Source organism: Seriola lalandi, unplaced genomic scaffold (assembly GCF_002814215.2).
Source record: "Seriola lalandi dorsalis isolate HSWRI2012SDOR001 ecotype SW California unplaced genomic scaffold, Sedor1 jcf7180002054898, whole genome shotgun sequence".
Lineage (NCBI taxonomy): Eukaryota > Metazoa > Chordata > Actinopteri > Carangiformes > Carangidae > Seriola > Seriola lalandi.
Window position 1 is genome coordinate 6,318,073 of NW_019525450.1, and position 13,000 is coordinate 6,331,072.

The window sequence follows — 13,000 nt, forward strand, 5'->3', positions numbered from 1 at the left end:
CCACCCCCTCAAGAGCAAAGTAACTCAGCGGTGGCATGCAGCAAACACACACAGATCCCTTGTCCAGACTGGAACTGGCCCTGGCAGGATCACAGCTCCCCAGTTGTTTATATCAGTGAGCAGAAGCTATCCATTACCCCAAGCAAGGTGCCTGATGCCTTTTTCCACCAGCGGTCAAAGTGATATTGGTTTCTTGTATTAGAGGGGAGAGGGGGATGGAGACAGCTAAGAGTCTGCCAAACTCCCACTCCTAAGGCCTATGAAATCAGATGTCAGAGCAGCTGGGCTTAAGCTGTGGCAAATGTCAGTGGAGTATCTGGAGATGTGGAGGAAAGGGTTCAACCTTAAAGCTTGAGATATCTCCCTAATGTGCTCGCCATGTAGGTGGGCAAGAGGGAAGTCAAGTTAGGGGGCGGGGGGTGTTAGAGAAGGTATGCATCATTCATTTTACAAATCTCATGTAATTGCTGCGGTCTGAAAAAGTTGCTGTCTGTCCAGGATATTAGGGGATTTCCCAAAATCATTCAGCTGCTCTTATTCTCAGGTGTTAATCTGTGTTTTAGCTGATGGCTAAAATGAAAACCAGCAGAGCTCTCAGTCATTCACCTAGCGACCAAAAATCTTGGAGAGTTTAGCCACAATCTGATTACCATTAATAAAACGGAAACATTTTCTTTTTTTCACCACATGAAGTATTAAATCTCAAATTGCTCCACAGAAGGTTGTCAGTGGAGGATCTTTTTAGGTGAGGTTTAGGTTTTACACACAATATATGTAACTGAATAGCAAAGTCCATTTGGATTTAGAGTTGGTCCGTGGCCAGAAAGTTAACAGCCTCTTCTGCAGCTAAAAGGTATTTTTTCCTTAAACACATGGCTCATTCACTGTAGAGTAAGTCAGGCTTGATTAGATTGGCTCCTTAATGCAGTAGATGTAATTTTTAATATTGAACTAGTTTTGCAGGGGTTTTAAGTTCTCGCATGCTGTTACTATGAGTTTGAAGGCCCCAGTGGTGACTCAACGGTCACAAACAGTAGAATGGATTACAAGTTAGGGCCACGCCTGCCTCCATATGGCCACACAGACGTGTTGGCACACAGAAAGGCAGGGGGAGTCTGCTGGCCTGTTGCTGGGGCCTGTTGCACATGCTAGTGGCAGGGAGACAGTCGCCGAGGTTGCCAGTCTGACAGACAGAGGTGCACTTACTGTGGCAGGGGAGGCACCGTGGTGCCAAATTAGTGTAACATCAGCCACCCGCCAAAACCTGGGGAATGTTTGGTGTTACTGGTGAGTTTGTTTACCACCTACTTTTTTAGGGAACCATCCATCATTGGGTCTATTCTGGTCCAGAAATCACCCCTGTCAACTGAAATAGTTAATAAGGGAGGTAAATTTGTAAGCGTTTGTGGCCTGCACATGTAAAAGGTTCCCTATATAAGCGAGTGCCAGTGAGCTTAAGAGTGCTCTGGGTCCCCTGAAAGTACTGGTCTAAAGTCAGCTAAGACATTTCATGGGGTGTTAACAGTTTCTCAGACGCTCTGGTGGTCAGCTAGTAGCTCTGTTTTATGGAGTGTAAACCTTCAGTTCTGCATGCATCTTTTTTTAACCTTCCTCCCTTTGAGCACTTGCTTCTTAGCTATTATGTGACCTGTGACGGCTGTTGTGTGAAGTTTTAAGGGACGTACAGCGTGTTGCAATGTGTGCTGCAACGCTCTTCCCATTCTATTATTCTGTGTTGAATGAGTGACATGTTGTTTTTGTGATAGAATAGACAGATGCTTGTTGGTTTTAAGATACAGTCCTGGCTTGAGGTGTTAGTGAGCCGCCCCAGGCTGCCCTACAGCCAGCCTTGGCTTGGAACGCTATCATCACTCCAGCTCTCCACCAACCAAACTATCACCTAAGCCTAGCTGTGTATTTGTCTACCCACCCTGCTTCTGCACAGGGCCGGAAATGTTTATGCCTATCTGTAGTAAAATAGACAAGGTTGAGTTTGGGGCATGGGGACCAGGGATGGGGGTACCCACGTCCTCCTTGTCCTCTCTTTCACCTCGGTGTGGCCTGGGTCAGGGGGACATCTGTGGTCAGCATCAGGCTGAGAGATGTGGAGGTTTGAGGACAGCTACTGTCATCAAGGGGTAAATAGGAGGAATGAGGGGGCTGATTAGTGCTAACATAGACCCAAAGACAAAGGGCTGTGGTGTGGCCGTAGCTGACTGAGGCTGGGCTTGACCAGTAAACAACCAGTGGGGTGTCTAAATGGCCTGGGGATCAGCCTGGGGCTAAACCTGAAGGCCTCTCTCAGCACCAGCTCTTCTAAACACAAGATCATACACACACACACACACACACACATACACACAAGCACACACACACACACACACACACACACATTGGCACGCAAACACACATGCACACACATGGTTAGGAGGTTCAGTAACACACATTTACTACACACACATTCATTATCAGAGGCACACCTATCCTCACAGAAATTAGCCGAGAACAAACATCAAAGGAGGCTTTCGCATACAAATCTACAAATGTACACACACACTCCCCCAAAGCACAAGCTGTCACCTGTGTGTTCAATGGAAGAGGAGGTGAACAGACTTCAGTGTGTTGGCAGGCGTTAGGGTCTATTTTGGTGACTTCTGTCATCATCCCTGAGTTGTGACAAAAACCTTGTCGATGGATTTTGGTCATCAGTTTATCAACTCCAACGCAAAACAAGGTGATGATGTTTGAACATCATTGTGTTTTTTTTATTCAGTGAATTAATATTTTGCAGGCTGCATTTTAATTTTGTTTTTAACATAGTTAAGGCTCATTGGACTGCGCTCTATTTCCTCACCACTTGTTCTGTTTCAGAGCCAGCTTTGGGAAGAGCTGAAGCAAACACACATCAGAGCAGGTTTCAGATCAACTACGTGTCACTTGCTCTTCAACGCTGTGCTTGAACCATTGAAACTGTGCTACATGGCCGGCATGGCGATATGATGTCTACCATCTGAGATGGTGATACAGTCTGAATGCACTTTCTGGCACTTTCTGAGACTGTCACTCATCCCAGGAGGACGGGAGTTTGATCAAAACCAAAACTTACAGTTTCCATAGGCAGTACAGCCGGCCCTGCTTCCTCCTGGTCAACGTAATCTTTGGTGTCTCCTCAGAGTCAGGTGTAATCAGTCACACACCGCCACATGTTTTGACACCTGTCCTGTGTGGTGTGGAGGAAGTAAGCATATTACTCTGTCGGCAAATCACACTCCTCTCCTTTGGAAACACACACACACAGACAATCAAACGCATCTTCACATGAATTAAGACAGACAGGTGGATTGTCAGCGAGGGATTAAAAAAAGAGGGAGAGGAGAAGGAATGAAGGTTCCTTTACATTGTGGGTTTTTTTTTGAAAAGACGGTTGGATGACTGGGGAGGCGAGTGACTGTTAATGGGAAGAAATGAACATGCTTGACTGGTGGATGTGACAGGAAGAGACTGTTCTTAACAAGACGTCAGAGTCAGTCAGAGTTACAGATCCATCACATCTCAGAGGCTAGGAGAAGGAGGAGGGGGGGGACATATAAGGATATTCAGAGAGGGAGAGAGTTTGTGAAGGGTAGAGAAGAGGAGGGAGACGGTAAGGGGAAAGAGGGATTTGAGTGTGGCTGACAGCATTGCATTTAATTTGGGCTGCCAGATCCTTTTTCATTTGACTCCCTCTCAACCAGCTTAGAGGCTGCGGAGGGCTTGGAGGCGAAGGTTTGCCAGGATGTCTCAGATTAGCACTGATGTGCCACGTCACACTTTAAGCCGGCCTGTAATTCATGTTCAACAGGGGGATACTCACACATTACACTGTGCTGTGCAGGACGTGATTAATTGACTCACACTCTAATATTGGGTGTAATTTGCCCATCCTCTGATGTGAAACTGACTTTATACTAGACTTACTGTATGTCGCCGTCCCAGGGATGTTATAATGGAGTCTTGGCTCAGAGCTGTGTAATTTCTAAACTGAGCATAGACGCTCAAGGATGGAGGGAATTGCTTCAGGTTGTCTTTCTCCTCAGTTCCACTTGGTTTAATATTTAGCGGAAGATTTCATAGAGCCAAGTAGCATTGATGTGTCCTACTCAAGTATGTCGTGGGAGGTAGAACAACCCATATCATTTGAGCCACTGTTTGATTGCAAATGGAAGTTACATTTTTTTGGAATGCCATGTTTTTCTTATGGTCGAGGTCATAGTGTCATTTGCACATCTGCATCTCTTTTCTTCTTCTGCTTCTCTTTTTCAGACCATGCTCTTCCTGGCTACAGTGGAGGAGGAGGGCAGAGCAGGAGAGGGACGGAGGGAGATGGCAGAGACCCTGCTGTCTGCCTTGACAGACAGACACCAGCAGAGACAGACATGGAGAGACAGGTAACACAATGTACCGCCAACTTTGTTCCTTGTGTTGGACTATGAAAGATAAATCTCTGACAAGATGTGTGAGACAGGTAAAGTAAGACACTCTGAAGCACAAGCACGGTCTCATACTCAAAATAGAAACGCCATCACACACGAATAAAGTTCTCCTTTAGTTTGGAAATTAAATCTTATACAAATTTGACCTGTTTTTTTTTTACACAAAGACACATATTTACACATTTTGTTGTGGGCTGCTCATAAATTTGTGTCTATGTTTCTACTTTAGTTGCCATGATTTGCCTGAAACAAGGTCATAGAATATATATTCTCCATGAAGAGTGATTGGCCTGAGTTGCTGCATGTACCATCACATCTAATAGTGATTATTAACCCTTTCAGTTAATGAAATTGATAGACACTATGGCCTCACAACCGACTCACAACCAATAAATAAGAGGCAACAAATGGCAATGTGCAGTAACACTCACTCAAAGTAAAGTTTACTCAGATTTTACTCAAGTGAAATCGTATGAATCACCTTTCTGATTTCACAGGGGTAGGACTCGAACCCAGGCCTTTGATACACACATGTTGCTTGCATTGCCATACCAGGATGTGTTACAACCAAGCGTGATTGTTTGTTTTACTCTTAAGCAGCAGAGCTATTGTGCAAATGTTAGTGAGGTATGTGCAAGCCAAAACAGTGGGGACCGATAGGGCTAATAGCTGTGATCGCATCAAGAAACAAAACAATCAGGAATCGTCACATTAGTCCTACTTTCCTTCAGTGTGCTTTGACAATGATTCCCTCTGAAGAGCAGATGTGAATTCCACAGATACACGGTGGTGTAGTTGGTGTTTGTTTGTGGTCCTCAGGCCTGGCAGCTATCACAGCTATCACAACGACACGTGTGTCTTGGATAAGCCCAGTCACTTCCTTCCTTCCAGATAAGAGTAGAGAGCGTAGGGATTAGAACACTGACCATTCATTCAGATAAAGAAGGGCCTCACACACACAGTGCAGTGTTATTTTAGCTGTTCAGTCTCTTAGTCACTCTCCCCTTCAGCACCAGCAAGTGCACACACAAATACTGGCATGCATGTAAACACTGGACTTGCATATGTTTCACTGCTTATTGTCTCTATCGACAGATTTGACCTCAGTGTCGCACACATACACACACACACACATACACACAAGCACACACACACAACCAGACACTGTAGACCAGACATGATCCAGAGTCAAGAGAAAGCAGAAGTGCCAGAGGCAGAATCCACAGACAAGAAATTCCTGACAGCAACATCTTTTCTTTTGAGAAATATTGTGTTAACTTCCTGCAGTGTTGCTGCCCTCATCTTCCCATGGTGCCCCTCTGTAATGAGTTGTCCCCTCTAGTTGACCCTTAGCCATGCCCCATCCAGATGAGCCTTGTAAACAGGCTGTTTCCACACACCTTGCTTTGCTGTGTTGACGACCACCACCTCACAACTCTGATGTAGGGCCTGCGCTGATAGTGCATTCCAGCTGCAGGTGCTGAAAGCTAGAAACCACACACACACACACACCCCCAACCGAACATCAGCACCATCCTCCGCCATCCCTCTTCCCCCACCACCCACAATGCAACATTACCACCTACTAACCATGTCTAACCCTGGACTCTGCCCAGCCCACCCTAAAGGTCCTGACAACTAGTATCACAGAACAGGACAGGAAATGCTCAGTCCTTGTCGGTGGGGCAGACGGGACGTTTACTCTATCAGCAGTGAAAGACTGATTAGATTAGTTTTGGTAAAGGGCAAGCATGCCACACAATATGTTTGAACTCCAGCTGCACCCTCGCATTTACACACATTTAATGTGTGTTAAGGGTTACACACATTAAATGTCTGCCCCTAACCTCCACAGCCCCCACTTACAAAAAAGCCAGAGGTCATCCTGTCAAGTGGCTGTCAACAGATAGCATTTACACAAACCTAAGCACATGGCTGTGTGCAATGTTAAGTGGGACGTACTGGTAGAGATTTGTGTCTGATGAGAGTTAAGGATTGCTTTACTCCTTCTTCGTGGAGAAAGAAAATCTTTGTATTTCTTTATGCATACTACTTAGAGGCAAAGTCATTGTTTTGAATTAAAGATACAGTATATTACAGAATCAGACATGCAGTGAGTGAATTTAGTTCACTTCAGTCAGATGTATTCAAACCTTTGTTTATTTTCATAAAACCATGCACCAAAATAGGACTTCTGAAATTAATTTACTGATTCATTTTGCTGCTGTTTTTTTTTTTTGTTTTTTTTTCATCGGGCATCCTAATTAGGTTTCCACACAATATGCAACAGGCAAACTTTTATCATAATACAGCCTTTTGTTTCCATGGTTTCCATTCAGCACATAATGCTTGCAAAAGGGTGGAAAAAAGCAAAAAAAAAGAAAAGAAAAAAAAAGCATGATTGATGACTCTTGCGAGAGGCACATAAACATAAGCAACCAGCATTGATTGATTAAGTTTCTCGCTGACTTTTGTTTCTCAAACACCAGTTAAAGCAGCACTCTGTGGTGGAACATGGGCCTGCTAGCTGCCATTTTCTGCCTCCAGGGCATTTTTAGCACTAGGTAGAAGGAAGGAAAGAGGAATTGGACCCGGTGACCAGTGGTTCTTCACAAGTGACTTATGGGCACTCAGAGTGAGTGATGCCGCTGCTCGCCCCGCTAGCAGATGCAGTCCATTCATTCACTCTGAGCCAACAAAGTTATGAGAGCTTTTTTATTCTTATGAGCTTTTCTGGTAACTGGGTTTTCCCGATGCACATGGTGAATTCTTTGATAGATGCTGCCCTCCGTGTCCCTTTGGTAAATGTCCCGTGAGTACCCTGGAAATAGATGGATTGTTATGTGGGTGGGTGACTGTACCGTAGTAGAGAAGTTGAGTATATGCCACACAGGAAGTGCAGACTGAAGAGCAAGGCACAAACTCCAGGGAGCAGGCCTTTTAGGATAGGAAATGACACATCCTGGATGCACTACAACTATAGAGATTCAACACTTACATATCTCGTTTCTCGCCTGCACAATTATACTCTGTGGTTTTGTTTGCCAAAGTGCTATATTTGAACTTACTAACAGTAGTTACTTGGTGTGATGCTACCTTGAATCTGTATGCTTACAGTATGGCTACCTTTGAACCTCCTGGATACTGGATGAGGTGACCTCATGCTGACCTCCCGGAGCCTAAAGGTCACTGTTCTGACCAACAGAAAAAGCAAAAAAAAAAAAAAAAAGCTTTGTCACAGCCGGTGAGCAAACTCTGAATTGAACAGCTGTGAGTTTTGTACTGACCATGCAAACTGCTGTAGGCTTTGTAAGGTCATTATATGATAATGAAAATCATTACAGAATTACATGGGGGTTTAGGACATGAGAGCAGCGGGGAGGGGAGGGGAGGGCCACATTGGGTTTGATAAATGGACTGTGAAGGTGCCCATCTGGCCCTCTCTATGGCTTTTTCTTCCTGCTCTTTTATCCACTTTTGTCCTTTACTACCCCTCTTTCATTCCCCTCTTCTGTTCTCAAGCGGGCCAGTGTAAAAGCGAGCGGGCCTATAGTGAAAGATTAACAGAGTGCAAACCCAACTCACCTCTGTGGAGGAGAAAAAGGAGGAGAGACAGGCGGAGGTGTTTATGACCCAAAGCAGGGTTTGTGCCTGACTTGGCAACCCGGTCCTCCCATGTCTCAGTGTGGGCCAGTAGGAGAGTAGGCAGCCAATGACCTTTGGCATCAGAAACAGTCGGACAGCTCAGGATGTGTGGATCGCTGGAGTTTGGAGGCATATATGTGTTTATTTTTTTAATAAGCTTGTAAGTAGTTGCTGAAAAATAAATGTGGGGTGATACTACACAGCACAAATTAAGTTACATAAAGGCTTTTTCTCTTTATTTGCAAGTACAACATCTTGTACCTTATGGTGTATTTTCGGATTGTTTTCAGAGTGTTCACTCCAAGAGGAGCATCTAGTTCCTCTTATTTCCATTTAGTTTTAACCTTTTATATGTATATTTTTTAAATTTTAAATAGCCTCCATGTAAAATTTTTAATTAATTATAGGCAAGTGTCCTCTTTTATCTAATTCAGTTCCAGTCACCCTTTGAAAAGACAAGTAGTTGACCCTCGCTGCACAGGTTACGGTGTCACTATAATAGCTGTACACTCAGAATCTGTGGCGTAGTACATCTGTTGCCTGTGTTTATTACTTTTCTTCGACTTGTTGAGAGTTAGTGAGGTCTTTATCCCAAGACAAAGGAAACATCAGCTGACATGGCAAGCCGAGCCAAAGAACAGAGAAGGATGTCCACGTGTCCACAGCTGCAGGCATCACTCAGCTGTCCAGCCTGACCCGTGACCCTGTAGGTCCGTCTCCCAGCCTCCATCAGCTTTAAGTTTCCTGCCATTGTCGTCCTCTCTTGTCCTCACCTGGACAGGGCGCTGCTACACAAAAGGCCCAGTCTGTCATCAAAACCATGGGTCACCAGGGGCCAGAAGGGGCCATAGAGCCTCGGTTGAAGCTGTGCCCAACCAGGGATGACCCCAGTAGTGTTGTCAGCTACCAGTTGCACCCCTGTGGAGGCGCATAGTAACACAGATAAAGGAGGAGAGAGACCTTCGTTGGCTGGCACTTCATTCCAGGAGTTGTGACATTTCTTTTGTGTTGTCCCTGACAGACCCCGCCCCAGTTTCTGCAGTGAGGTGGAGCAGGGAGATGGAGACAATGGAGGTCCCCTGTCCCAGATGGGAGTTGGAAAGATTGTTAGTGTCGTGTCCACAATGAAGATGGACAGACAGCCTTGTCTAATGTGCTACTTTAAGTGTTAGAAATGGAGGCGCCATACTGCAGGGGTTGCTCTCATGCCATTGACAACTTAACTCTCTTTTAAAGGTTTGTTGGGTACAGGTTCCCATAGATCTGTAGCAAAGCCGTCATCTGTTCAGCTGTAATTGCACAAGTGACTGGGAGGAGTTTCTAAAATTTTACACGCATGTAGGCAGCAAGTTATTTCACGATTTTCTCTCACCGTGTGGAATCTGACTGGCTGTCATGTGGATGGGTTCGGGAAACAGGGTTTGTGGAGTACAGTTAAGAGAGGGTGGCATCAAGCTGTAAATAAGTAGGTTTAATTAGTAAGGGTGAGCTGGCGTTCCGGTTGGCGGCAGGTCGGTTTCCGGGCATGTTGTCAACCAGGCCTGTGTAATGTAAGTTGCAACTCGAGGTGACAGGTTAATCAGATCTCCCAGACAAGCAGCCCCACATTTGCCTCGACATCACCCCCACAACAGCAGTCCTGGTTTGCAAGCAGATCAGACAGGGCCAGCTCAGTCTGTTTTCCTTGGCATCCGTTGCCAGCCAAAAGTTTTGCTGGCTGCGCCCCTGTTTCTTTTTTCACCTCAGGGGCTTGTTCGCTGTGATGGTGGGCAAACACCTGTGTGTGGAACTCTTGTTGCCTGTGTGTCTTTTTCTTTGTACCATCTACTTTTGCCGTCATGCATCGCTGTGTTTACTTGGTTCAGGGCACTGGAGGAGAAAACAAATAAGGACATGTCATCTGTCTCTTTCATCGCCGGCCAGCCTGTAATTAGCGCAAGCGCAGTGGTTAGCCTAAGACGCTGTCGTCTAATTTGTCTGTCTTTATCTAAAACATGTCTGTGTGGTCCCTCAGACCGGTTACATGCGTACAGCGAGATCGCCTGTGGCCTGCGTGTTTGTGAGGTGTATGTTTGTGTGTGCTCCAATGTAAATTATGAATTCTTCTCTCATGCACCCGCCCCTGTTTAGCAATCACTCAGTTATGCATGACATGTCCTGACCTCAGCAGAACCTCACAGCTGCTGTTGCCGTAGTAATCGGCCTCTCATCCTATGTAGCTCCCAGTCTGGAAAGTACATCAGGAGTATGTCTTATTCTTACAGGAATATGCTGTGAGCAAGATGACCGATGATGCTATTTCTTTACCTTCTACTTACTGTACAAACAAGTTCTACCTGTGTAAATATGCACTTAGGTCTATCTTGCCTGGCTCAGTAATTAGCTCTTGAGATACATGCTTTCTCTCGCTCTGTGGTTGGGTGTGGGAATGGAATGTCCGCAACTGGCAGGGATCAGTATCACACTCTGTTTGTTAAATATCTTCACTTATCCTTGATTGAGTCACAACTGCATTAAATTGCTTACAGATTTTAATGGAAACAGTCATTTCATAATTATGCATTTCACAGTAAGAGCTTGGCAACGAAGTGTGGCGCAGAAAGGGAGAACGAGAGAGTAAGAGATGTCATTAAAAGTCCCACAGACATTTAAACACACTTGTTGCAGAGACAGTTGCCTATTAAATGCTGCCTTTTTTAATATGGAAACAAGATTTGTGTTTGGAAAAGACAATGTGGTAAGGACAAGGGGGGAGGGAATGGGTTTGGGCCTGTTTTACTGGTAGTCAGGAAAACCAGGACATTTTTTCTGGTCAAACCCAACATCCCAGAGAGCTGATAGAGCATGATTGGGTGAGGATGTGTGGCAGGCATGTGAAACAAACAGTGAGAACATAACATTATGGCGTGATGGAGGTTGTGCTCACCAAAAACACTGTCAATACAGTTTATCTCATCTAATTCCTGTTTGTTCTGGGACGGCAATTCTCCTTAAAACATTAAACTGCACCAACTGTACATGTGCTTGTTTGTAGCAAGTGAGCTAATGAGCACAAGTATAGCCTTTACAGAGAATTATGGGAAGTGTAGGCCCGCAGTAAATACACAGAGATCTGCATGTCGGATGCTTGTAATGTTTCACATTGTGTTTCTGTGCTGGGCTCAGGGAAGGTGTCTTTGCCATTGTTGTGATGCTGGCGTCGATATCACAGATCTAACATCAGCAATGTTATGTGGTGATTAAACACACGCATATGCATGCACATTATACATGCACACACACCACATGCTCCATCCTTTGCCTTTTTCTCCATCTACCACAACCACCCCACCTGAGCAGCCCCCCCTCCACCTCCACCCTCCCCACCCCATATACACACATCTTCTCTGTTAATTATAACCTACACCACTGGAACACTTCATTTCATAGCTAGCATATTGTCTCTTCAAGGCTGGCAGGCAGGTCATAAATTATCCTGAAGGTGAGGATGGAAGTTGGAGGAGATAGTTATGAAAATTTCATCTGTCTGCCGTAGTGGCCGCAGCTGCTCCTGTCACCAGCCGCGTGCTGGAGGAATTACCCTGGGGTCAGCGCGTGTGTGTATGTGTGGGTGTATACTTCAGTATGTGCATATGTGTAGGTACATAAACACGTGTGAACAGTTACAGTGTGCACATGTATACGGCACTTCTTTGTGTACCTCCACATTTGTCCCCATGTGCATGTGTGTGTCTGTGTGTGTGTGTGTGTTCCGGGGCCAATGTGTACAGTGGGTTGGCCAGGTAAGACCTGCCTGTCAGTATGGAGAACATCTCTGGCGTCTCTGTCACCCCAGGGCCCCCAGCTCTGCCCTGAAGCAGGGAGACTGGGAAGGGGGGACAAGCTCGCAGGGCGGTCCCCAAGCTGTCTCTGTTCATTACCGCTACAGAGACGGGACGTGGCCAGCAGGTGGCCAGACCTTTAGTCCTTACCTACTGTGATCATCTGCTGCTCCGCTCTGTGTGTGTGGAGGTGGGTGGGTGTGCAAGTGAGTTTGAGAATGAAAAAGAGTCAGAGAAAAACCATAACTTCTGATTTTGAAGCAGGGAAGCGCATATTTTATGTTTGACCTATGAATGTGCATTTGTGTTTGTGACAGATTATTGCACTGAAGCATTGTGCCTGTGCATTCACATCTTTAAATGACTAATCTTATATATTTACAAATTGGCGAAACCGGGGCACTTTATTGACAGAGCGTAGAGCAGCTCTTCTTGACAGACAGACACTCCAAGTGGCAATTAGTAAGAAAGAAAAACACAAAAAGACTCCCCCATCGTCCCCTCTGACGTCAATCTGCAGTTTCCTGCAAAAATTCTATTAGGGCCAAAGTCCATAGCTGTTAATTATAATTCTAACTAGCTTGCCTCCTGACGAATGGATGGTTTCAGCAGCGATGTAGGATAAAAGGGATATCAGCGATTTCACTTCCCCGTACAAAGGCTGCCTCTGAAATGGGTCATCAATCCCATAGTGATAAATGTCTGGTGGAGTAATGACTCTCTTATCGGCGCCGGATTACTGCAGATATTTGTAATTAGTGTAGCCACACAAGTCCCGACAGATGTTTTTGAGGCGGCACAATATTGAAGCCATGGTTTAGTGCTAAATGGGAACTTTCTGAAAATAATAGGGATAGTTAGAGCTATTGTATTGTGGCAGACATAGGTGAATGTGAAGAACTGAGTCGCTGTTCTGTCAGTGGGAACGCCTGTATAGAGCCCCATGCACACACACACACACACGCAAACACACACAGGCACACAGACACAGACACAGACACACACACACACACACACACACACACACACACACACACACACACACACACACAAGCTCACGGC

At 45.4% G+C, this 13,000-nt stretch overlaps 1 protein-coding gene across 2 annotated transcripts in view; it reads left to right on the forward strand.

Moving 5' to 3' along the window:
• Window positions 1–13,000, forward strand: part of fto (FTO alpha-ketoglutarate dependent dioxygenase) — a 119,606-nt gene that overhangs the window by 50,220 nt on the left and 56,386 nt on the right. For both annotated transcript variants that reach the window (XM_023429764.2, XM_087180217.1), the window contains one exon: window positions 4,303–4,427. In XM_023429764.2, the coding sequence (XP_023285532.2) occupies window positions 4,303–4,427 (125 nt within the window). The remainder of the gene's footprint in view (window positions 1–4,302; window positions 4,428–13,000) is intronic.